The sequence below is a fragment of the Zalophus californianus genome, chromosome 17, assembly GCF_009762305.2.
Source record: "Zalophus californianus isolate mZalCal1 chromosome 17, mZalCal1.pri.v2, whole genome shotgun sequence".
Lineage (NCBI taxonomy): Eukaryota > Metazoa > Chordata > Mammalia > Carnivora > Otariidae > Zalophus > Zalophus californianus.
Window position 1 is genome coordinate 17812483 of NC_045611.1, and position 22855 is coordinate 17835337.

Sequence of the window (22855 nt, forward strand, 5' to 3'; positions counted from 1 at the left end):
TATTCTTAAAAGAAATGTCCTTTCCTCCTTGTGCTGCCACAGCCAACAGCATCTCCCACTTTCAAGGTCTAGCTTGGTCACTTCCTCTGTAAAACCTTCCCCAAATATACCAGCCAGCTGCTCACTGAGCTGTCTCTCCCTGAACCCTGTAACATTTCCACTTCACAGCACAGATTAGTATCTATGCTATACTCATGTGGACACCTGGCTCAAGGTCTCTCCCTCAGGCATTTACGTGGTGCTTCCCCAAGGAGACCACAAATTATTACGGGGGGAAACAAAAGCATATTGTTTTACTGTTTGCCAAGCAAAGAGGGGAAATGATGAACTCTGCTTGGAATCAAAAGGGTGATGACTTTCACTTAACCACTAATTCCCTAAAGCGAGGCAACTGTCAGAAAGTTCACATTCCTCTACTCAAAGGGAGGAGAGCCTAGAGCCTGTGGAAATAAACACGATGGCTAAATAGGCTCCATAGCACTTTAAGAGCTTTCACTCACTAGGACACCTGGATGACTCAGTTGGTTAAGCATCTGCCTTCAGCTCAAGTCATGATCCCAGAGTCCTGGGATCGAGTCCAGCATTGGGCTCCCTGCTCCAGTGGGGAGCTTGCTTCTCCCTCTGCCTGACACTCCCCCTGTTTGTGCGCTCTCTCTCCCTCTGACAAAAAAATAAATAAAAGCTTTAAAAAAAAAAAGAGCCTTCACTCAGTAGTACTTTGGCAAATGACACAAGTGCTCACTAGTCAGTCAGGAGTGGGAGGCAACAAACAAATGGGAGGGAAGGCCAAAGGAACGCATGCTGCTGCCCTGCTAAATCAAAGTTTGCTGTGTGGGGCTAAGCCTACATCAGCTAGTGTAAGGATTACCTAATTAATAACCACCTGTAATCCACAGACCCCTGTGCAATATAGTAAGCATATTCTGAGGTGCCTTCCAGGCCCCTTCTTGGGACTTGCTCCTACTCACCTACCACAGTTGATCACCCAAGCTGAGCCTATTCAATTGCCTTTCCCAGGAACATAGACTGCGGTACCAAAAGACTGAATCTATCTAACAGTCGCAGAGTTGGGAGATACAGCAAGTCAAAGTGACACTCAGGCCCTTGTAATAGAGCAACAAAAACCACAAGAAAACAAAGGAAGGAAGCAGGACTATGAAAAGCAGCAGAAGTGAGAGGGCATGCAGCTTGTGAGAAAAAGCCTAACAGAGAAAGAGAAATACACAGAAGACAGTGGAGATAGAGACAAAAGACAGAGATAAAGAGACAGAGAGAAGGGACAAAAAGAGAGGGAGACAAAAAGATGGACATACACATGAAGAAAGAGATTAGCACACAGTGCCCTGGCTATGCTCACTGTGCTTCCGCCATGCAGCACCAAGATGTGGATGCAAGATCGGGGAGAGAAGCAGACATAATCCTCAGACCCACTGACAGGCACTCCATCTCACTTCTACTCCTTCTCCCCATTCTGAATGACAGTCGGAAAGATACAAAAGAGCCTGTCACAGTGGTTGCCTCTGGGGAAGAAGACCAAAGCTCTGGAGAGAGAGAAAGACTTTTTCCATTTTATACTATTTTATACTCTTGACTTATTTATCTTGCACATATGCTTCTTCCTCCATAAAAACTACTTAATCTAGAACAATGTGCAGCCAAGGAGCAAGGCCAGGAGTAGGATGAGGTGAGGGGGGCGCCTGGCGCACAAAATTTAAGGAAACACTCACTTTCAGAACCACTTGGAGAACCTGAGAGTGAGTGCATCCTTAAAGGCTGGCCCCAGGAGTCTTGCTTGCTTCACTGTACTCTCAGCTCTGCCAGAGAACAGAGAGCTCCCAGAAACAGTCGACCAAACAGAAGCCAAGTCCCCTGAACGTTTTCCTGATTCTAAATAAGAAACATTTCACCATCTGATCCTCACCCCTCCAAACCTCCCCAAATTCCCATCCCCATCTAGCACCATAGATTCTATCAGCGCTCAAGCACAAGGCTGGGCCTGGAGGCCAGGTGCTCAGATAAAAGTAACTACCACAATTACAACATCCAAGCCTTCCCTCCTCTTCTGATCTCATGTCCTTGCTGGAAAGCCTACACCAATGAGTATGGCGTCCATGTGAGGGTCTTCAAGTTCTGGGGGCATGATGCTGGGAAAGGAATACTCAAATAGCAGATCTACACCAAACCCTAAAGTCTCTCTGTGGCAAACACTGCTAGTTATCTTTAAATATCTGTTCCTCCATTTTTCCTTAGTAATAGAAATTTTAGGTAGAGTGTGGCCTGCCTAAATTAAAGCTGACAATGGGGCGCCTGGGTGGCTCAGTTGGTTAAGCGACTGCCTTCGGCTCAGGTCATGATTGCAGGGTCCTGGGATCGAGCCCTGCATCGGGCTCCCTGCTTGGCAGGAAGCCTGCTTCTCCCTCTCCCACTCCCCCTGCTTGTGTTCCCTCTCTCTCTGTCTCTCTCTCTGTCAATTAAATAAATAAAATCTTTAAAAAATAATAATAAATAAATAAATTAAAGCTGACATTTACCAGCCTCTCTTGCAGGCAGTTACAGCCAAGTAACTAAGTTCTTGCCCCAGGGAGGTAAGGAAAGTTTCATATAAATAAGACCTCAGGAAGTCTCTTTGAAGGGCGGAGCATGCCTTTCTTTGTTCTTCCTGTCAGCCACAGTACAGACTAGACAGCTAGAGCTTGAGTAGCCATCTTGGACCACCAGCTAGAAATCACATGCTGAGGATAGCAGAGCAGTAAGGCAGAAGGAAGGAACCTGGCTCCCTGAAAAATTATGAAGTCACCCTACCAGTCCCATACTGCCTACCTTTAATATGTGATAGAAATAAACTTAAATATATTTGAGCCATGCTGCTTTTGGTTTTCAGGTGTTTGAAACCCAAATCAATCCTGGATAATACATGTACCCTAAAACAGAACTGTACCTCTCATATTCTCTTTCTGATGAGGAGATCACTCAGCAATCCGCAGCTATAGTCCCAGTTATGCTGACAGTCACGGCTCCCTTTTCCCACAGCAACAGGGAGGAAGGAACCCTTCCAATTCCTCCCACAAACAAGCTGGGTGTTACTAAGGGGCACTCAAGGACAGAGGAATGCAATCCTTAACAACAACAGCAACAAGGTGGGAGAAGAAAAAAGCTAGGGAGAGACCATCTACAAGTATATTAGGAGAAAAATGTTCTGTAACAGTCCAGGAGAGGTAAACCCTTCCAAATGGAAATCCAGGACTCTGGAGCTCCCTCGTGGGACGCATATGAATATGTCAGGTATATGCCTTTTTAAGAATCCTCCTTGTTTTAACTGCACAAATACACACATTTAGTCTTATTATCAAACCATTCAAAGTCTGTACAGGGGTAGACTCCAGGGTCTTTGAGACTATGGTAAAGACCCAGTCCTTCTGAGTCATGTGACTTTCAGAACATGAAAGCTGTCTATCCATAGCAACCAGTGACCAAAGTAGGGGAGCATAAACTTCCTTCTCAGAACCCTGCCCAGGCCTGAGTCCAAGACAGCAAGAGACAACAGAAAGCTATTCAGGCATTACACAGTGTTTCTTCCCTCCAATCTCCTCTAATTTAGAAGTCTCCCTCCCCCATTTCCTCCTGCTCCTGCTCCTCTTCACTGTCAGCTTTCCCCAAACCAACCCTGGGGGTTGAGGGAAATGGAGTCTCAGCGGTGAGCAAGCCTCTGCTTTGATGCCAGTGTCAGTGCTGAACGACTTCTACAATGAAACCTTCACAGCAAATATTTTTGAATGACGTGTATGAGCCTACACAACAGGCAGGATCCCACAAAAATAAACAGACTAAGAAAAATCACCCTTCCAAAATCAAATCAAGTACTCATGGGCACCTGAGCTGCCAATAATACTGCTGGTCAGCTGGCAAGAGGAGGGACCTATGGGCCTCAAGAACTACCATTTTCCCCTACAGTCCCATAAGTGAGTATAAGAGCCTCTGAGCACACCGAGTCCAGTTGACAGCCTGAGGCCCCACCCACCACGGAAGATTACAAACTCCCAGAACACATATGAATAGAATGCACCCTTAGAATAGAGTTTCTCAACTTCAGCACTATTGATATTTGGGGCAAAGTAAGTCTTAGTTGTGAGAGGCTGTCCTGCACTTTATAAGATGCTCAATAGCACCCCTGGCTTCTACTCACTAGATGAGTAGCACCCCTTCCAAGGAGGTGTGACAACCAAAAATGTCTCCAGACCTTGCCAAATGTTTTCTGGGCGACAAACTCACCTCTGGTTGAAAACCACTGTTCTAGGATAATGAGTAGCTAAGATAGCCTGAAATTCAAAAAAGTTGCTAGGATCTCTCTGCCAGTATAACCTGGGAATAGGGTGGGGGGGCTGCTGGAAAGTCGGGATGTGAAACAGCAGTGCCTTCAAGGGCCAAGGAGGTAATGCAACTGAGCAAAGGCAAGACTGTCTGGGTATATGAGCACCTGGGTGGCTCAGTCAGTTAAGCATCTGCCTTTAGCTTGGGCCTGTGGTCCCAGGGTCCTGGGATCAAGCCCAGGGTCGGGCTCCTCACTCTCAGGGCGGAGTCTGCTTCTCCCTCTCCTGCTACCCACCCCCCACCGCCACCATGCTCTCTCTCTCTGTCAAATAAATAAATAAAATGTATTTTTTAAAATTTTTATTTACTCATGAGAGAGAGAGAGAGAGAGAGGCAGAGGGAGAAGCAGGCTCCCAAGGAGCAGGGAGCCTAATGCGGGACTCGATCCCAGGACCATGGGATCATGACCTGAGCCGAAGGCAGACGCTTAACCACCCAGGCACCCTAAATAAATAAAATATTAAAAAAAAAATAAAGGGAGCAACCACTACACAAAGGCAGCTGATTGTTTCAGGAAGGAATCTGGGTCCAAGGTTGCCAGAACTTTTGATTTTTCAACAGAAAGGTCCTGGTTTTCAAATGTTGGCAAGTAATTCAAAATTGCTTACAACACTAGGCTAAACAAATATATCTGTGGGTCAAGTCTGGCCCATGGGCCACTAGCCTGCAACTCTGACCAGTTGTTATATGGAGAATGCTGGGCCCTTTCTTCTAGAATGGAACTTCAATTGTCTAGCTTGTCTGGCTATAATTTCCATAGACAGTCTCCCAAAAAAACAACCTGGACCCCTCTTATCTTAATTTGAAGACTAACTCAATTCTCCTAACCTACCTAAATTTCGCCATGGATTCAGCACAGATTTTTGTGTTTTTTACCCCAATTATGAGCTAATTGGTATCTTCCAATTTTGTCTCTTAAGACCACTGCCACCCCTGCCCAAAGAGACTCCCTTCAGCACACCCCAGCTTTGTTACATGGTGCATCAGCCCAATTCTACACACTAAATTCCAAGAAGAGAAGTAAGCTGAACCCCAAAGTCTTGTCAGTTAGGACAGGACATGGTTTTATGACTTAAGCCCATCTCTGACAAGTTCCTACCTGCAGGTATGCATTATGGAAAAGCCTGGGCTTCTGGGATAGGGGCTTGAAGGAATTCTGATGGTGAGTAATCTGGGTAAAAGTACACTTGAATGGAAAAAGCCACAGATACCATGACTGCACTTCTAAGAGGTGAGGTCTCTCCTCCAATCAAAAGAGCAGTTCTGGCAAAGAAAAGAAAAAAGAGCAGTTCCCGGTATGGGGATGGGCTTCGTTAAAAAAGAACAAAAACAGTGGAGAAAATCATAAACGAAAAAAGATTTACCAAACAAAAATCTTCGGTACATGAAAAATTATATATAGAATGGTGTCCTTTGACTTGGTTATCCTTGGAATTCACCCTAAGGCCATCATGAGACCAACACACAGGCACTCTCAAGTGCTTAGATAAGAGTACAAACTCACAAAACCTTCTAGAAGGAAACTGGGTAACACATGAAGAATCCTAAAACTGTTTATTTCTTTAGACACAGGTATTTCTCCTGTATAGTTAATTCTACCCTAAAAAAAAAAAAGGTGCAGAAACTCTTAATCTTTATATACAAAGACTCCTACAGCTATATTTATAATAATAATACAGAGCACTTAACTCCATGCCAGAAAGAGAAGTACTGTACCTATATTGATCCATTTATTCCTCATGCTATTTCCATTTTACAAATGAGAAGACCAAGGCAACAGTTAACTAACTCCTCCAAGGTTAACAGCTGGGAAAAACAGCTGGTAAAGCTAGAATCAGTCCTGGTCTGGCATGGGAGCCTATGATCTTAACCACTATACCACACTGACAGGAAACTATTTATGTGTCCCTAAACCATGTTTTCTAAGAATATCTGATGAAAGGGATTAAATATTAAAATTTTTAAAGTATTATACAAACCACAGAGAGTATGATCTCAAGAGCAAAAAGAAAAAAAAATGATATATGCACAGAAAAAACAATACTAGGAGGTATTTCACAGAAATAGTAGCAATAGTTCTCTGGGAGTTAAAATTATGGGGTGGGGATGCCTGGGTGGCTCAGTTGGTTAAGCATCTGCCTTCAGCTCAGGTCATAATCCCAGGGTCTTGGGATCGAGTCCCACATGGGGCTCCTTGCTCAGTGGGGAGCCTGCTTCTCCCTCTGTCGGCTGCTCCCACTGCTTGTGCTCTCTCTCTCTCTCTCTGACAAATAAATAAATAAAAATCTTTTAAAAATAAAATAAAAAATTATGGGTGATTTTTCTTTTCTTTTTTCTATTTTTTTGCATTTTCAAAGTGCCTATAACATTTATGTATTCCCTTTAAATAACAGTAATTATAAAAAAAAGACGCTACTTTAAAAAATGTTTCTTTTGAAGAACGTTCCATAAAAAGGGGGAAAAACATGATATACTAAATTTAAAAAGCAGAATATAAAGTTATATGCAAAGTACGATGCCAATTCTATACAAGAAAGAAATGAAGACATGATTTAATTATTAAAGGTGTTCATCTTTTGGTGGTAGATTATGGGTGACTGAGGATAAGTTCATCTTCTCCTAATGAACACATTTTATAATCAGAAAATTCTTCTTTTTTTTTAGAGAACTCAGTCAGGCCCAAGTTCTCCTGGCCAGACCCTAACACACATACAGCTGAGTACCCACCTTCCCTCCTCCTGGGGCTCCATGTGGAGGGGTTCCCTTTAACATTTGTCTTTAACAAATTCCTTCAAGTCAGGAAGCACAGTGTACCATACAATCCTTTTTTGCTAACTCCACGGTACTCTCAGTCTATTTTTAACACTGTGGATAAACTACATATACTGCCAAAACTTTTGCAAGCAGAGATACGGAAAGAACAGAGTATAATTAAGTGCCCCTGGCAGCACAGTGCTAAGGAACACAGGGAATTCTGGGCCACTTCTCAGCTAAAACACTAGCTCTACAAGATTGGGTAAATTCACAGCAATCTTCTCTCCTTTTCAGCGATTTCACAGAATCCCTCCTTACCACCTCATGAGAGAAAAAGGAAAATAAAGAGGGATCAACTGGGATCTCTCGGGTTCTGTCCTCAGAAACCCAAATATGGGGCGCCTGGGTAACTCAGTCAGTTAAACATCTGCCTTCGGCTCAGGTCATGATCCCGGGGTCCTGGGATCGAGTCCCACATCGGGCTCCCTGCTCAGCGGGGAGTCCGCTTCTCCCTCTACCCTTCCCCGTTTGTGATCTCCCTCCTTCTCTCTCGCGCGCACGCGCACTCTCTCTTCCAAATAAATAAATAAAATCTTAAAAAAGAGAGAGAGAGAAAGAAATCTGAAACACCAATGAGAAAAAGCCATTTTGGTGTGGTACCTGCTGCTTAGAATGGGCTGCAAAGAGTGGCAGTGGCAGGAAACACTGGTACTGTGGGCTGAGGGATAACACCTTGGGACCCCAACAATCTAGAGAAGCCTCTTTCCTCAGCCTCTAAACTGGTTTAAAATAAAAAGCTGGGAAGCAAAAAATAAAGTCCTCAGCACCGATGTTTTTTCTGGGTTCAGTTACAACTAGTGATGTTGACTCCAATCAAAACATCTGGTAAGACAAATGTAAGACATGCACCAACCTGTCACACAGACTGGGGAACAGGACTCTGGAACAGTCAAGAGTAGAAGGAATGTGAGGCACCAAAAGCCACAAAGAAACTCAAACTTCTCTCATCCCTAACCTTTACCCTTACTTATCTCTCAGGGTTAAATGACTTTGGTGAAATTACTTCAAAAGGTAAGATGTGGGGCGCCTGGGTGGCTCAGTCAGTTAAGCATCTGCCTTCGGCTCAGGTCATGATCCCAGGGTCCTGGGATTGAGTCCCACATCAGGCCCCCTGCTCAGCAGGGAATCTGCCTCTCCCTCTCCCTCTCCCTCTCCCCCACCCATCCTGCTCCTGCTCTGTCTCTCTCTTAAATAAATATTTTTTTAAAAAAAGAAAAAAAAAAAGGTAAGATGCCTCTCTTCCCCGCCAAAAGCAAAATATGGTGTTCAAGTATCAGTTACCATTAGCATTATTAAAGGAACCCACACCCTCAAACATACTCCGCCACTAAACCCCAGACTTACATATGCACGCAGCAGCGAGGAGACGGCAGGCCAGGTATGGGGGATCACAGGTAGGGAACGAGGGCTGGATGATGTAGTTGGCGAAGGTGATAGCAATGATGGCCTGACTGGTGGGCTCAACAATTAGCAAAGAGGCCCACAGGCGGATAAAGGCAATGAAGCCCCCAAAGGCCTCTAGAATATAAGCATAGCTGGCCCCAGACTTGGTGATGGTGGTCCCCAGCTCTGCATAGCAAAGGGCACCAACAACGGAGAAAAGCCCACCAATGGCCCATACGACCAGAGACAACCCATAGGAGGCAGTGTATACCAGCACGCCCTTGGGTGAGACAAATATTCCTGAGCCAATCATGTTGCCCACCACCAGGCTGACCCCATTCAACAGCGAGATCTCCTTCTTTAGCTGCATAGTTTCTGCGGTCTGTTGAGGTTGCATGCTGACATCTTCCTTGGGCTGGCTGGCCTCGGGAATGAGATGGTAGGTTGGTGTGGGACTCTCCAGCTCCCTGGCTTCCATGACAAATGTTTCCTTCTCACTTGTGTTTACTGTGGCCTGGCAAAGAATATCAAAGAATATAAGTATGTCAGTCTAGGGCAGAAGCTGGTGAGTCTCTGGTTTAGACCCGCAAAGCCAACCTCTTATGTAGGAACAGCATGCCTTACACACAGACCTAAATATAATGAGGTTATCTCCGTTTCCACCACAGGACACAGAGAAATAAATGGAGGCAGGCAAACACCTAGTGTTCCCAAGAAACCTAACTGTGAGAGCTCAGCTGATGGCAACTTCCAACAAGAGGTACCTGGCTTGACACCAAGAATAGGTTGGCATTAGGTTTATCCATAGCATGGATTCTCCCTGAGGTGCAGGTTTTGGTCTGGTCTTACCATTTTAAAACCTACAAACCTGTCCTGCAAAGACCAGACTCCCACTGCCAGGTTAGTCAGCCTGATAGGCTTCTCACTGCCCACACCCACTCACCTCCACCCAAACATAAACAGGAACTTCTGCAGTATCCAGCAACATGTGGACAAGTCTGTAGCTACTCTCAGGCCAGCAAAGAACATGAGCAGGTGGTGAGAAAGGCTGGCTAGGAAGATGCTAAGACCAGGGCCATTGCAAAGACTAGAATAAGGAAAGGACCTTCATGAAAATACACGCCTGTGTGTTGCTGTGTCTACAACATCAATCTTATTTCCTACGTTGCTGCTTGCCCATTCAATACATCTCTTTTTCCAAAGTGCCCAGAAAAGAGAGAATATAATTAAGACCCGATGGAGAAAGAACATCCAGAGGGCACCCTAACATGGGACTTGACTGCTATCAGTTTATTTGTTTTCCTCCTCAGCATGCCCTCACTACCGTCTGGGATTGCAAAGAGATTCTCCCAGAACAGGACCCAGGAATTTTGACACCCAATCAGAGCTACATGGCTTCTCTTATCCACAGATCTGGCATTAGAAGGCATCCCATAGGGAGATGGCACACACCACTACTTTTGGTTTAGAGTTGAGCCAGTCCAGAAACCTCAAAGAAGTTAGATTCCACAACAACCTATATATGAAAAACCCAGAATCTGTCAGAGGAGGACAAGCACTTCCTGAACCTGCACTCTCAATTCCTGTGCCCCAGTAATCAGGAATTCAGATCACCTACTTACTTCCACCTCATCTTCTGGATAAAGGAATCCTATAAGCCATATGATTCCCACCCAGGAATCAGTCTTTTAAGGTCACAGAGATAACTTCAGGGATAAGAATGAGATCAGCACATCATCTTCCCAGAAGCCTCTCATCTACTCAACAAAGATGGAAGTGCCAGAACCTTACCTCACGGAGCTCAGAGCGAGGGAACCATAGCCACTCAAGAGTAAGCAGTTCTCAGGGAAAACTTCAGTCTCCACAGCTCCATCCAAAACTCCTGCCTTACCTGTCCTGGTCCCCTGCCAGGGTCTGGACTGGAGATCAAGAGAAAAAACTCCTCTGGGGCACTACCAAGCCTTCCTTTACTCCCAGCCTACCTCTGCTTAGATGAGATCTGGCTTTAAGGCGCACCACTCTTTCTTTCACTCTTGGCACCAAGCCACGCAGGTTTCCCTAGGCAGGCACAGGCATGTGGGTACATACTTGTTTTCACGTGTCTGTCAGGTGAGCCAAAGCAACCATGAAAACAAACCTGGAAATAGCAGAGGAGCCTATATTCTCACATGAGTCAGGTGCAGAGAGACCTATATTGCCTTTTTCCACCCAACTCAACACAGAAGCAAGCAGAGAAACCTGGTCCCAGTGACCGCTTCAGCCTCCCCTCTATTCTATCAGACCCTAGCAGATGGGGAGAGGAGGCTGGGGCTCCCACATATTCTTTTTGGACCTCTGACACCAGATGTATGGGTTTTCTTTTTTTTTTTTTTTTAAGATTTTATTTATTTATTTGGCAGAGAGAGAGACAGCCAGAGAGGGAAAACAAGCAGGGAGAGTGGGAGAGGGAGAAACAGCCTTCCCGTCGAGCAGGGAGCCGATGTGGGGCTGGATCCCAGGACCCTGGGATCATGACCTGAGCCAAAGGCAGACGCTTGACGACTGAGCCACCCAGGCGCCCCAGATGTATGGGTTTTCTACACATCAAGCAATTCTGCAACACCAGACAATTTAACTCAATTCTGATGACGAGGGAGCAGAAGACAAGCTGAGGACAAAGCACAAGCTGACACCCCACAACCCCCACCCCCAAGGTGGGATATATGTGACATTCCTCAGCACTCTTGGCTGCCCTGAAGCTAAGGGAAGAAAAAACAAATGGTTAATTTATAGAGATTATAGTCCTACAGGACAGGAGTCTCCCTTAGTTTACAAATGTCTTAGTGATTTATGAGAAAAAAGCACTTACCAATAACCTAACTTCCAGAAGGAAATGTAGATAAAATTAAATGTCCTTATAACCTGCAGCCCATTGACAAATACTTGAGGAAGGCAGAGTATAATGTCCCGGAAGCTCCCAACTGTCTTCATGTTAATGCTTTACTAGAGAAGGGTTCAGTCCCACAAAACTGCCCCCTCTTCAGATGCCAAATACAAGTCCAGGTTGTTACCAGTGCTTCCAACTGACTGGCTATAAATTGGAGGGTCCCACTATCCCTCCTTGGGTTTAATTAATTTGCTAGAGTGGCTCACAGAACTCAAGAAAACAGTTTACTTACTAAATTACCAGTTTAGTATAAAAGGATATAACTCAGGAACTGCCAGATGGAAAAGATGCATAGGGCAAGGCATATGGGAAGGGGTGTGGAGTTCCATGCTCTCTCTGGGCAAGCTATTCACCCAGCACCTCCACCTGTTCACCAACGTGAAAGCTCTCCAAACTCTGTCCTTTTGGGGGTTTTATGGAGGCTTCATTACACAGGAACGACTGATTAAAATCATTGGCCATTAGTGCTTGATTCAATCTCCAGCCCCTCTCCCCTCCCCAGAGGTCAGACTGGACTCAAAGTTCCAACAGCCTAATCACAGAGTTGATTCCTCTAGCAACTAGCCCCCATCCTTAGAAGATCTGGATACTTTCCAAAAATCACCTCATTAACATAAACTCAGAAGTGGGTTGAAAGGGACTTGTTATATAAATAACAAAAGACACCATTTCACTTTCATTGCCCTGGAGCTATTTCAGGAATTGAGAACAAAAGCAAATGTTATAACAGAACATGCCCCTATGGCTCCTATATAGGAAATTATAGGAGCTGTGTCTAGAAACAGTGGATGAAGACCAAGTATGTATTTACTCACAAGATCACTGGGAAAGAAAGAGGGAAATTCATTTCACTGGAAAATAAAATTAGTATAAAATGGAATTGCCTTAACTTCTAACTTCCATTTAGGATATAGAAAGCTGGGAAAAGCATCACTCCAACTCCAATGACAAGAAAAAGCCACACGATCTACAAAACCATAACTTTTCTTGAAGCCATCAGAGAGCTGAGGTTACAGGGCAATCTACCAGACTGAAATTTTAGGAAAAACAGGCACCTCCATGAAGAGACGCAAGCTCTGGTTCACCTGTGGCAGAGGGAGAATGATGGGACCAACATGCAGGCAAGTAAGAAGAACTCAGGTACAATTTTTAATGAATTACTAAAGGTCTTGTGTGGTTTAGCAAGAGCATAGACACCCAGAGGTTTTTCTCCACAGACTTCAGTAGACTGGATGTTCATTAAAAAATACTACGCAGGAGGCCAGAGACAGCTTCTCAGTAGTGCTAGTCTGGAGAAGGAAAGCAATCACTACTCTGGGAAAAATGCAAAGGTCCACCCAGTCCTTTTTCTAAAGAATAAAAATCTTACACCCCTGGGGAAAGGGTGGTAAACTCTGTCCCTCCCAAGGCAGCTGGGGCAGAGTAAAAGAAAAATAAAACACCCCTTTATGCCTGGGGGAAAGGCAGGAAATTCTGATCTGGACCATTAGAAGTATCCTACCTCTGGGGCAAGGGCAGGATCACCAGAAAGATCTACACCCCTCTTCCCCCCAGACCCAGAAAAACAGGGCCTGCCTAACACTGAGGCTAAACCAAGACAAGAGAATCCCTGCTCCCCACCAGCAGGTAAGCAAGCACCCAGCAACAAAAGAAAGACCTGAAGCTGAGAGTAAAGCATAATAAACATTGAGGAAAAGCCCTCCCACCAGTAAACTCATCCTAAACCTGAGGAATTTGAAGCCCCCGTGTGCATCTAAGGTAACCACAACAACAAAACCCAAACCCAACTCACCTCCTAACTGACTGGAACTCCCACACTAATACCCTAACAAAAGAAGAGATGTACCTAGAATAAATACTTGCCTCAGTTTCTACTGTTTTAAGTCCTACATCTAGCAATCAGTAACAAATTACAAGCAACACAACAAAAAACAAGAGAAACAATCCATTACCGAGAAGCAAAGTAATCAGGGGCACCTGGGTGGGTTGTTAAGCATCCAACTCATGATTTTGGCTCAGGTCATTATCTCAGGGTTGTCAGATCTAGCCCCGCGTCAGGCTCTGCACTCAGCAAGGAGTCTGCTTGGTATTCTCTCTCTCCCCCAAACAAACAAACAAACAAACAAATAAATAATATCTTTAAAAAAAAAAGCAAAGAAGCAAAGTAATCAACGGGACAAGACTTAGAGATGACCCGGATATTGGAACTACCAGACAAGAAATTTAAAATAACTATGATTAATACATTAAACAATCTAATGGAAAAGTTAGACAGCATGCAGAAACAGATGTGAAATTTCAGCAGAGGGATGAAAACCATTAAGAGTCAAAGTGGGAAAAAGTGAAAAAAAAAAAAAAAATAGAATGGAGCCCCCAAGAGCTGTCGGATAATATCAAATGGTCTGAGGTAAATATAAAAAAATACTTTTTGGAAAAAAAAACTTTGGGGGTGGCTATTTTTATTTGCTTTAGAATATAATTGACTGCCTCAAGTAAAAATAGTAGCAATGAATTGTGGATTTATAGCATATATAAAAGTAAAATGTATGAGGGGAGCCTGGGTGGCTCAGTCAGTTGAATATCTGCCTTCTGCCTTGGGCTGGGATCATCCCAGGGTCCTGGGATCAGCCTGCATTGGGCTCCCTGCTCAGTCAGGAGGCTGCTTCTCCCTCTCCTTTTGCCCCTCCCCCTGCTTATTCTCTCTCTCTCTCTCTCTCTCTCTAATAAATAAAATCTTTTTTAAAAAAAGTAAAATGTATGACAACAAAAGCACAGAGACAGAAGGAAGAATTGGGAGTTATACAGTTGTAAATTTCTTATATGTGAAATAATGTAATTTACTTAAAAAAACACTAAAGTAAAAAGATTAAAAGGAGGGGTATAAATAATGAACCAAAGGTGGAAATAAAATAAAAAAATACTCAAACCAAAAGTAGGCAGTAACATGGATGGACTTAGAAGGTATTACACTTAGAGAAATAAATCGCTCAGAGAAAAACAAGTATCATGTGATTTCACTTATCTAAAAAACAAAACAAGTGAACAACAACAAAAAAGGACTCATAAATACATCAAACAAACTGGTGGTTGCCAGAGCGGAGGGGGGTGAAGGGATGAGCAAAAGAGGTGAAGGGGGGTTAAGATGTACAAACTTCCAGTCATAAAATAAATAAGTCACAGAGACAAAAAGTACAGCATAGGGGCGCCTGAGTGGCGCATTCAGTTAAGCCTCCAACTCTTGATTTCGGCTCAGGTCATGATCTCAGGGTCGTGGGATCAACCGAGTAGGGCTCCCCATGCTCAGTGGGAGTCTGCTTGTTCCTCTCCCTCTGCTCCTCTGCCACTCATGCTCTCCTCTCTCTCAAATAAATAAATAAAATCTTTTTTAAAGAAGTACAGCATAGAAAATATAGTCAATAATATTGTAATAGCAGTGTATGGTGACAGATGGTACACTAGACTTATCATAGTGAGCATGTATGGAATTGTAGAATCACAATGTTGTACACCTAAAACTAATATAACATTGCATATCAAATATACTTAAGTAATAAAAAATTTTTAAGAAGGCAGAAAAAAAAACATATGCAACAAACAGAAAACAGAAGACAACTAGCAAGATGGATGATTTTAACGCAACTAACCCAATAGTAACATGAAATGTAAATGATCTAAACATACCAATTAAGAGATAGACATTGACAGAACAAATTAGATAAAAACGCAAAACCCAACATGTAGTCTATGAGAAACACGCTTTAAATATAAAGACATCAGGGCACCTGGGTGGCTCAGTTGGTTAAGCGTCTGCCTTCGGCCCAGGTCATGATCTCAGGGTCCTGGGATCGAGCTCAGCGAGGAGTCTGCTTCTCCCTCTTACACTCCCTCTGTGCTCTCTCTCTCTCTCAGTGAATAAAATCTTAAAAAAATAATAAATATAAAAACATAAAGGGGTGCCTGGGTGGCTCAGTTGGTTAACTTTTTATCTCAGCTCAGATCTTGATCTCAGGGTAGTTGGTTCAAGCCCCTCGTTGGGCTCCATGCTGAGTGTGGAGCCTACTTAAAAATAAACAAATAAATATAAATAAGTTCTAGGTAAAAAGATAGGAAAAAATAAATCATGCAAACACTGATTGAAAGTTGGAGTAGCTATATTCGCATCAGACAAAATAAACTTCAGAATAAGAAATACTGCTAGGGATAAAGAGGGACATTACATAATGACAAAGAGATTGATTCACCAAGAAGACAATTCTAAGTGTGTGTTTCCTCCAACAACATAGCTTCAAAGTACATAAAGCAATATCATAGATATGAAAGGAGAAATACACAAATCCACGATTACGTTAAGACTTCAAAGCACCTCTCTCAGTCATTAACAGAATATGCAGACAAAAAATCAGCAAGATCTAGGGGCACCTGGCTGGCTCAGTCGGTAGAACATGAGACTCTTAATCTCAGAGTCATGAGTTCAAGCCCCATGGAGGGAGTGTGGGGGAAAAAAAAAATCAGCAAGATCTAAAAGGCCTGAAAATGGAATGTCCCAACATAGCTCTTGTCTAAGTAATTATGTGAATTCTGAGTGGGAAAGAAAAAAAATAGCATCTGCAATAGGGTTTACCTCCACACAGGAGAGCGGGACAGGCTAGAGGTGGGAGACAACCTTCTAAGCAGAAAAAATACTGCTTTGGCTCCTTAAGTTTCACAACAGAGTATCAATCCTACTATATCGCAGTTGGTATCAGAACACTGTTAGGAACCCTCCCTCAAGATGCTCCCTGAGGCCTTTAAGACCAGTTCCAACCTTCTTAGCAGGGCCTTATCACTATGTCCTGCACCACCCCACCCCGACCCAAGTCCCACCCAAGGTCCAGTCCCACCCAAGGTCCTGTCCCACTGAATTACTTGCAGTTTCTAGAACCTGAAGTAGTCCAGGGTTTCCAAAGTCCATGAGACAAACATATTTTTGCTCATACTGAGCCCTCTAACACCCTTCTTCTACCACCTTTTCCCCAACAGCCTAGCTGCCATCTTTCTCCATATATCTCTTTGTGCCCAAAAGATTTGTAGTACATACTTCTGCCTTAGCAGCCACCTCATTCTGTTGCATTTACTTAGCTTCAGTCTCCCAACTAGTTTGTGAGTTCCTCATCTATTTTAACAGCACCCAGGACAAGGCCTAGCCCAGGTTCAGTACTCAGTCCATGATCACTGAATAAAATACACCAAGGACAGAAAATAGCTAAGAGAAAATACACAACAAACCCTACTGAAAGTCTAAGACCTTAAGCCACCTGCTCGCCAGAACAATAAGCAAAAAAACCCTTAAGTAAAGAAAAGTGATCAAACAGAAAATTCAGTCTGAGACAGTGGTTCCTAACATTTTGTCAAAGTACTTGTTCTTTAAGTAACAGATGATGGAGAAAAAAATGATAAAAAGCAACTATGACTACAATAATGGTTTTGAATTCATTTGCATTTAATCAGTCACCATAGTATCTACATACATTCTCAAAAGGGCAGTCCATACCTGTGTGAGATGCACTGTTTATCCTATCCCCACAGAATAGATTTGCAGACCTTCTTCAACAATGGGATGAAAATCAAGGAGCTAATAACTAAGCCGCTATCTCCAGCTCAGTAGCCTGGTATTTGGGGGAAAGAGTGTGCAACAAAATCTTATCAGATCACCCTCTATGAACTGGCTATCCTTCTGCCTTCAATTTTTATCCAATTGATAAGAGATAGCGGCATCTGAAGATCACACACAGTATCAGATTCTCAGTCTCTCTCATACAGTTTCTAAAATCACTATTGAAGGGGCGCCTGGGCGGCTCAGTCGTTAAGCATCTGCCTTCGGCTCAGGTCATGATCCCAGTGTCCTGGGATGGAACCCTGCATCAGGCTCTCTGCTCAGAGGGAAGCCTGCTTCTCCCTCTCCCACTCCCCTGCTTGTGTTCCCTCTCTCGCTGTCTCTCTCTCTCTCTCTGTGTCAAATAAATAAATAAAAAATCTTAAAAAAAAAAACACCATTTACTTTAAAAAATAAAAAAATAAAAATAAATAAAATCACTATTGAAGACAATTTCCAAATTCAGCATAGCCTCTAAGTTTCTGTTGTGAAAAACTAGCATTAAACCCTGCCCGTAAGGACACAATGCAGCTTTCTAGCAGGTTTTCATCCTATTTTACAGGCTCCTGTACCAGATAATAAAGGAATTCATCAAACCACTAACATCGCCTCATGAAAATTTAACCATGAAACTATCATATGCAATTTTAAGGGGAAAAAAAAAGGAAGAATCTTTCAAAGTTCAATTACAAAGAATACTTTACAAGCTGGATTTAAAAACTCTTTTATAGGGGCACCGGGTGGCACAGTTGGTTAAACGTCTGACTCCTGGTTTCTGCTCAGGTCATGATCCCAGGGTCGTGAGATGGAGCCTTATGTTGGGCTCTGTGCTTAGCGCAGAGTCTGCTTAAGACTCTGTCTCCCTCTTCCCCTCCTCCCATGCCCATGCTCTCTCTCTCTCAAAATAAATAAATAAATCTTTATTTTTTTTTTTTTAAGATTTCATTTATTTATGTGTCAGAGAGAGAGAGAGAGAGTGCACGAGCACAAGCAGGGGGATCTGCAGGCAGAAGAAGAAGCAGGCTCCCCGCTGAGCAGGGAGCCCAATGTGGGGCTCAGCCCAGGACCCTGGGATCATGACCCAAGCAGAAGGCAGACCCAACCAACTGAGCCACACAGGCATCCCAAATAAATAATCTTTTAAAAAATAAAATGGCACCTGGGTGGTTCAGACGTTAAGCACCTGCCTTCGGCTCAGGTCATGATCCCAGGGTCCTGGGATTGAGCCCCGCATCGGGCTCCCTGCTCAGTGGGAAGCCTGCTTCTCCCTCTCCTACTCCTCCTGCTTGTGTTCCCTCTCTCACTGTGTCTTTCTCTGTCAAATAAATAAATAAAATCTTTAAAAATAAATAAATAAAAATAAAATGAAATGAGAACTCTTGGGGCGCCTGGGTGGCTCAGGTCATGATCCCAGAGTCCTGGGATCGAGCCCCATATCAGGCTCCCTGCTCGGCAGGAAGCCTGCTTCTCCCTCTCCCACTCCCCCTGCGTGTGTTCCTTCTCTCGCTGTGTCTCTGTCAAAATAAATAAATAAAAATCTTAAAAAAAAAAGAGAGAGAACTCTTTTATAATTGGTGGCTATAGGGGAAAAGATTGTTGAGAAAAATACTAAAATCTCTACTGTGGTGAAAACATAGAGGACTCTTTCTTTTCTATACTTCTCTGAGTCTTATATATTTTCCACAATTAATAGGCGTTAACTTTTTTAATGCTTAACTCCTTCTCTCCCTCTCTCTCTCTCTATATATATATAGTACCCCTATATCAAATGAAAAAGTTACATAACTCTACATTTATGTTTTTACCTAAGATACCAGGAAACTCAATATCAAATTCAGCACCTAATCACAGTGAATAAATACCCTCACTTTCAACAGTATGTGATATCTAGTCTTTTCCATTGACTTTGGTTTTCAATTTTTTTTTTTTTTAAACATTTTATTTATTTTTTGACAGAGAGAGACACAGCGAGAGAGGGAACACAAGCAGGGGGAGTGGGAGAGGGAGAAGCAGGCTCCCCGCCGAGCGGAGAGCCCGATGTGGGGCTCGATCCCAGGGCCCTGAGATCATGACCTGAGCCGAAGGCAGACGCTTAACGACTGAGCCACCCAGGCGCCCCTCAATTTCTTTTTAACAACCTCATTGAAGTATCTTTAATTATAAACCACCACAATTACTCTTTAGAAAAAGATACAATTTAACATACAATTTTATATAATATAGTGTTACATAACTGTTAATTATATGTGAGCCATTTTCATTAATAGTATCCTGTTCGCATCTTGCACAAATAACTGAAACTCTTTACAAATCGCAAAGATCCAAGATCTAATAGAGAACAGAGCAATAATATTCACCTGTGAGGAAATAAGCAAACATCACACTTTCATAAGCTGCCTCATCATAAATGGTCAGGTACTGAGAAGAAAATGGAAGTCTTCACACCAAGGCCTAATTCCATTTGTCTGTCTTGGCCATTTAACCTCTGCAACAAAGAGTAAGAGGCAGCTTATCAAAAAATGAACCTAATAAGCAACAGGATGATATTTCCCTTTGTAAAATTTAAGTTTTACATGCCTGGCAGGGGCAGCACTCAATTACTGAGAAGTTCTGTCACACCCACAGTGGAGTGTAACTGAAGCAACCAGCCCACATGTGTCAGAGAACCAACCCGGTCATCTCAAATCATGCAAGTCCCAGGTCCTGTAAGCCCTGTTTGCGTCACTTTTGTAAAAATGTATCCACATCCTGGAGACTATAGCAGGAAACACGCAGGACAGAGGTCAGGAAATTTCCTGTACCAAGAAGGGCCAAGGAGATCAGTCACATAACTGGTATTTACTTTTAGTCTGCAATAAAAAAATATGTCCACAGCCAGACAGGGAAGAAGGAAGATATGAAAAAAAATCGTGTTTGTGGTTTTCTGCGTTTTTGTCAGGAGAGGGAAATCAAATATAAGAACTTGAATGGCAGTCTGAGAACAAAGTTGGGAAGCAAAAGCCATTAGCACACAAGGGCACCTTAGCAATGTAGGCAGACTGGGCAGTTTCCTCCTAAAGGGCTTCACAGCAAGCAAAGAGAGACAAAAATGAGCTCAGGAAGCACTCACAGACTTTCAAAAAGTCTGCTCCTCCCAGATCTTCAAATCAGAGAGCAGCTCTCAGAGAAGCACCAGATGGCTGAGCATTCGGCTACCGCGATGCTAGATTTGCTGGCAGTGCTTTTTTCCCCCCCATCAAGGGCAGAGACCTAATTCTTTTGAACTGTGTCACCAAGCACACAGCCCAGTGCACACAAGAGGTACTCAAAAACATGTTAAATATTGATTCCAATTTATACTGATCATTACACAATGTGGTACCCAGACTGTTTGCTCAGTGCTTAGTGAAGAATTCTCAGAATGTTTTACAAATATCTCCTTCCATTTATAACATGAGATGATCAAACAAGGTGACAGGACATGAAGACACGAGAGAGAGCCATCACAGCAGGAGCACCCGGTTCCCTAGCACCAACAGGCCAGCCCTGCAAGCTCGGGCGGGCCCTAGAAAATCTCGCAGCATCCCCGGAAGCTCTGATCCTGCGGGACAGAGCCTTGCACTTGCAGTTTCTCACAGCCCAGGTTCTCCTTCTCATCACACTCAGCCTCCAGTATCTCCCCGTCTCTCACACAGTCAGCACTGCACTCAGGGACTCACCACAGTGTCCCTCACACTCTCAGCCTCTCCCACACTTGTGGAGTCACCCTCACACTCAGGCTCTCACACCTTCTGGGTCTCTCTCTCTCTCTCTCACACACACACACACACACACACACGCCCGCGCGCGCCCTCTCTCTCTCTCTCTCTCCCCCCTCCTGGTCTAGGGCGCCTGTCTCTCACGCACACCCAGTCTCCTTCACACCAAGGTCTCTCCCATACTATCAACGTCATCTTCTCACTCAGGGTGTTTCTTGAGCACACACACAGTCACGCTCAGACTCAGGGGGTCTCTCACACTCACACACGTAGTCTTCCTCACACGCTCAGTCTTCCACTCAGCGTTCCCCACACTCCTGGAGCCACCCTCACGCTCGCAGTCCCTCTTACACGCACAGCGTCACCCCTCCGGCACGCTCTCGCCGCCGCGTCTCTCACGTGCCACCGGCCCGCCCGCTTCGCGCCCGGGTTGGCGGGCCCGCACCCCGCACGTTGCGGCGGCGGCGACCCCGCAGACAGTTCGGCCTCCAGGACGCGGCCCCGGCCCGGCCCCGGTCCGGCCCCGGCCCCGGCCCCGCTTCCCCCGCGCACCCGCCCGCGGCCCGTTACCTCGCAGTAGCCAGGCGCCGACAGGATGCTCGGTAGTTCGACCGCCGGGGCCGCCGCGGCCGCTCAGGCCCCGCCCCCGCCACGTCACGCGCCGCCGGATCGCGACAGCGCGCGCCGCGTCGGGACAGGACGCCTAGCTCCGCGCGCGGGGTGGGTTGCGGCGTCACTTCTGGGCCCCTGGGGCCGGGGCGGCCTCAGGGATCTGCCGACCCGGCTCGGAAGTGCGGTCCCAGCGTCTGCGTGCACTTGGCTGCCCGTGACTAGGGCCCGGCCACCCTCGCTCTAAATGGCCCGCACAGCCGGTTCCTATGTGGCTCTTGGCCACACAGCTTACACAAGGAGCTCTAAACAGTCGCCATACCCTGTTCACCACCAACCCCTTCCCTACGCGCTTTAGGAAGACCTGTCCTCCCACATTCACAGCTCAGCTCCAGCCAAGTCCACTGAGGCCTCCACAGACACATGGACACTGTTGTGCTTCTGTAGCCACCACCACCCCCCCTGCCCCCTGGGGCTCAGGCTTGAGGACATTATTCCATCCTCAACTTGTGTGACCCTACTAACATCCCCTGGGGGGAGGGGTAGCTGCACCCTCCTGTCTTCCTCTACCTCTGGCTGCTCCTCCTCCTTTCCTTCTAGGGGCTCTTTTCCTCTGGTAGCTCTGGGCTCTTCTAGGTCTCCTGACCTCATGGGCAGCTGAGCCCTCCACCTTAGCTTCCTTTCCACAACCTCAAGCCATGACTCTCTCCTGGAACATGGAGTCATTTCCCCTGACACGTGTTTACAACTGCACACCCTCTAATTCCAGACTGACCATACCCAAAGCCCTGCTCCCCATCACCCAGGACGCAGCCAGAGATGGGCAGCACACCTGCCCCCCAAGGACCTGCAGATCTTCTCAAGGTTTTCTTCACTCCAGCTCTAGTAGCCTCCCGATCCCTACCCTGTTCCTTCTAACCCATCCCCACAGGGGAATGACTTTGTATCTCCTCTGCCTAAAAACCCCTCCATTCTCCTACCTATAGACCTGAGACAATGAACCTCGAAGAACCCTCACTCGTATGCCCTCCTTGTGCTCTCTGCTTGGACTACCCTCCCTAAGTGTGAATGAGAGTGCTTGTATATTTGGAGTCATTAGAATCTGACCCTTTAACCCCTGGATCCCTTCCTTCTGTCTCCCTGGCCAGGCAGAGGAAGGACTGCGCTCACTTGTGTCACTCAGTGGCAGCTGGTCCACTTACCCCTGCAACAAACACATACATGACCTGCCAGCATCCAGCTCTCTGGCTTTGCTGTCTCACACCCGGTTACAACCCACCATGAAAGCCCACTATGCAGCAAGCACTGAATTGGATGTTCCCCAATACCATCAGTGTTCCTCAGGACCACCCTGCGGGGTACATTTATTCAGCTCCATTCTTCAGA

The 22855-nt window shown here is 45.1% G+C and overlaps 1 protein-coding gene across 6 annotated transcripts in view; it reads right to left on the bottom strand.

The window, feature by feature from the left end:
• The window catches only part of SLC7A6 (solute carrier family 7 member 6), a 36032-nt gene extending 14545 nt beyond the window's left edge, over positions 1–21487 (bottom strand). For 2 of the 6 annotated variants that reach the window (XM_027618591.2, XM_027618584.2), the window contains exons 1-3: positions 21431–21477; positions 19481–19608; positions 8527–9079 (exon numbers count right to left, since the gene is read on the bottom strand). In XM_027618591.2, the coding sequence (XP_027474392.1) occupies positions 8527–9043 (517 nt within the window). In that variant the 5' untranslated portion in view covers positions 9044–9079; positions 19481–19608; positions 21431–21477. Of the gene's footprint in view, positions 1–8526; positions 9080–15273; positions 15336–19480; positions 19609–20232; positions 21069–21125; positions 21181–21430 lie in introns of those variants that run through there. The other 4 variants (XM_027618585.2, XM_027618586.2, XM_027618590.2 and 1 more) reach the window with 4 other exon arrangements.
• Between the last annotated feature and the right edge of the window lie 1368 nt (positions 21488–22855).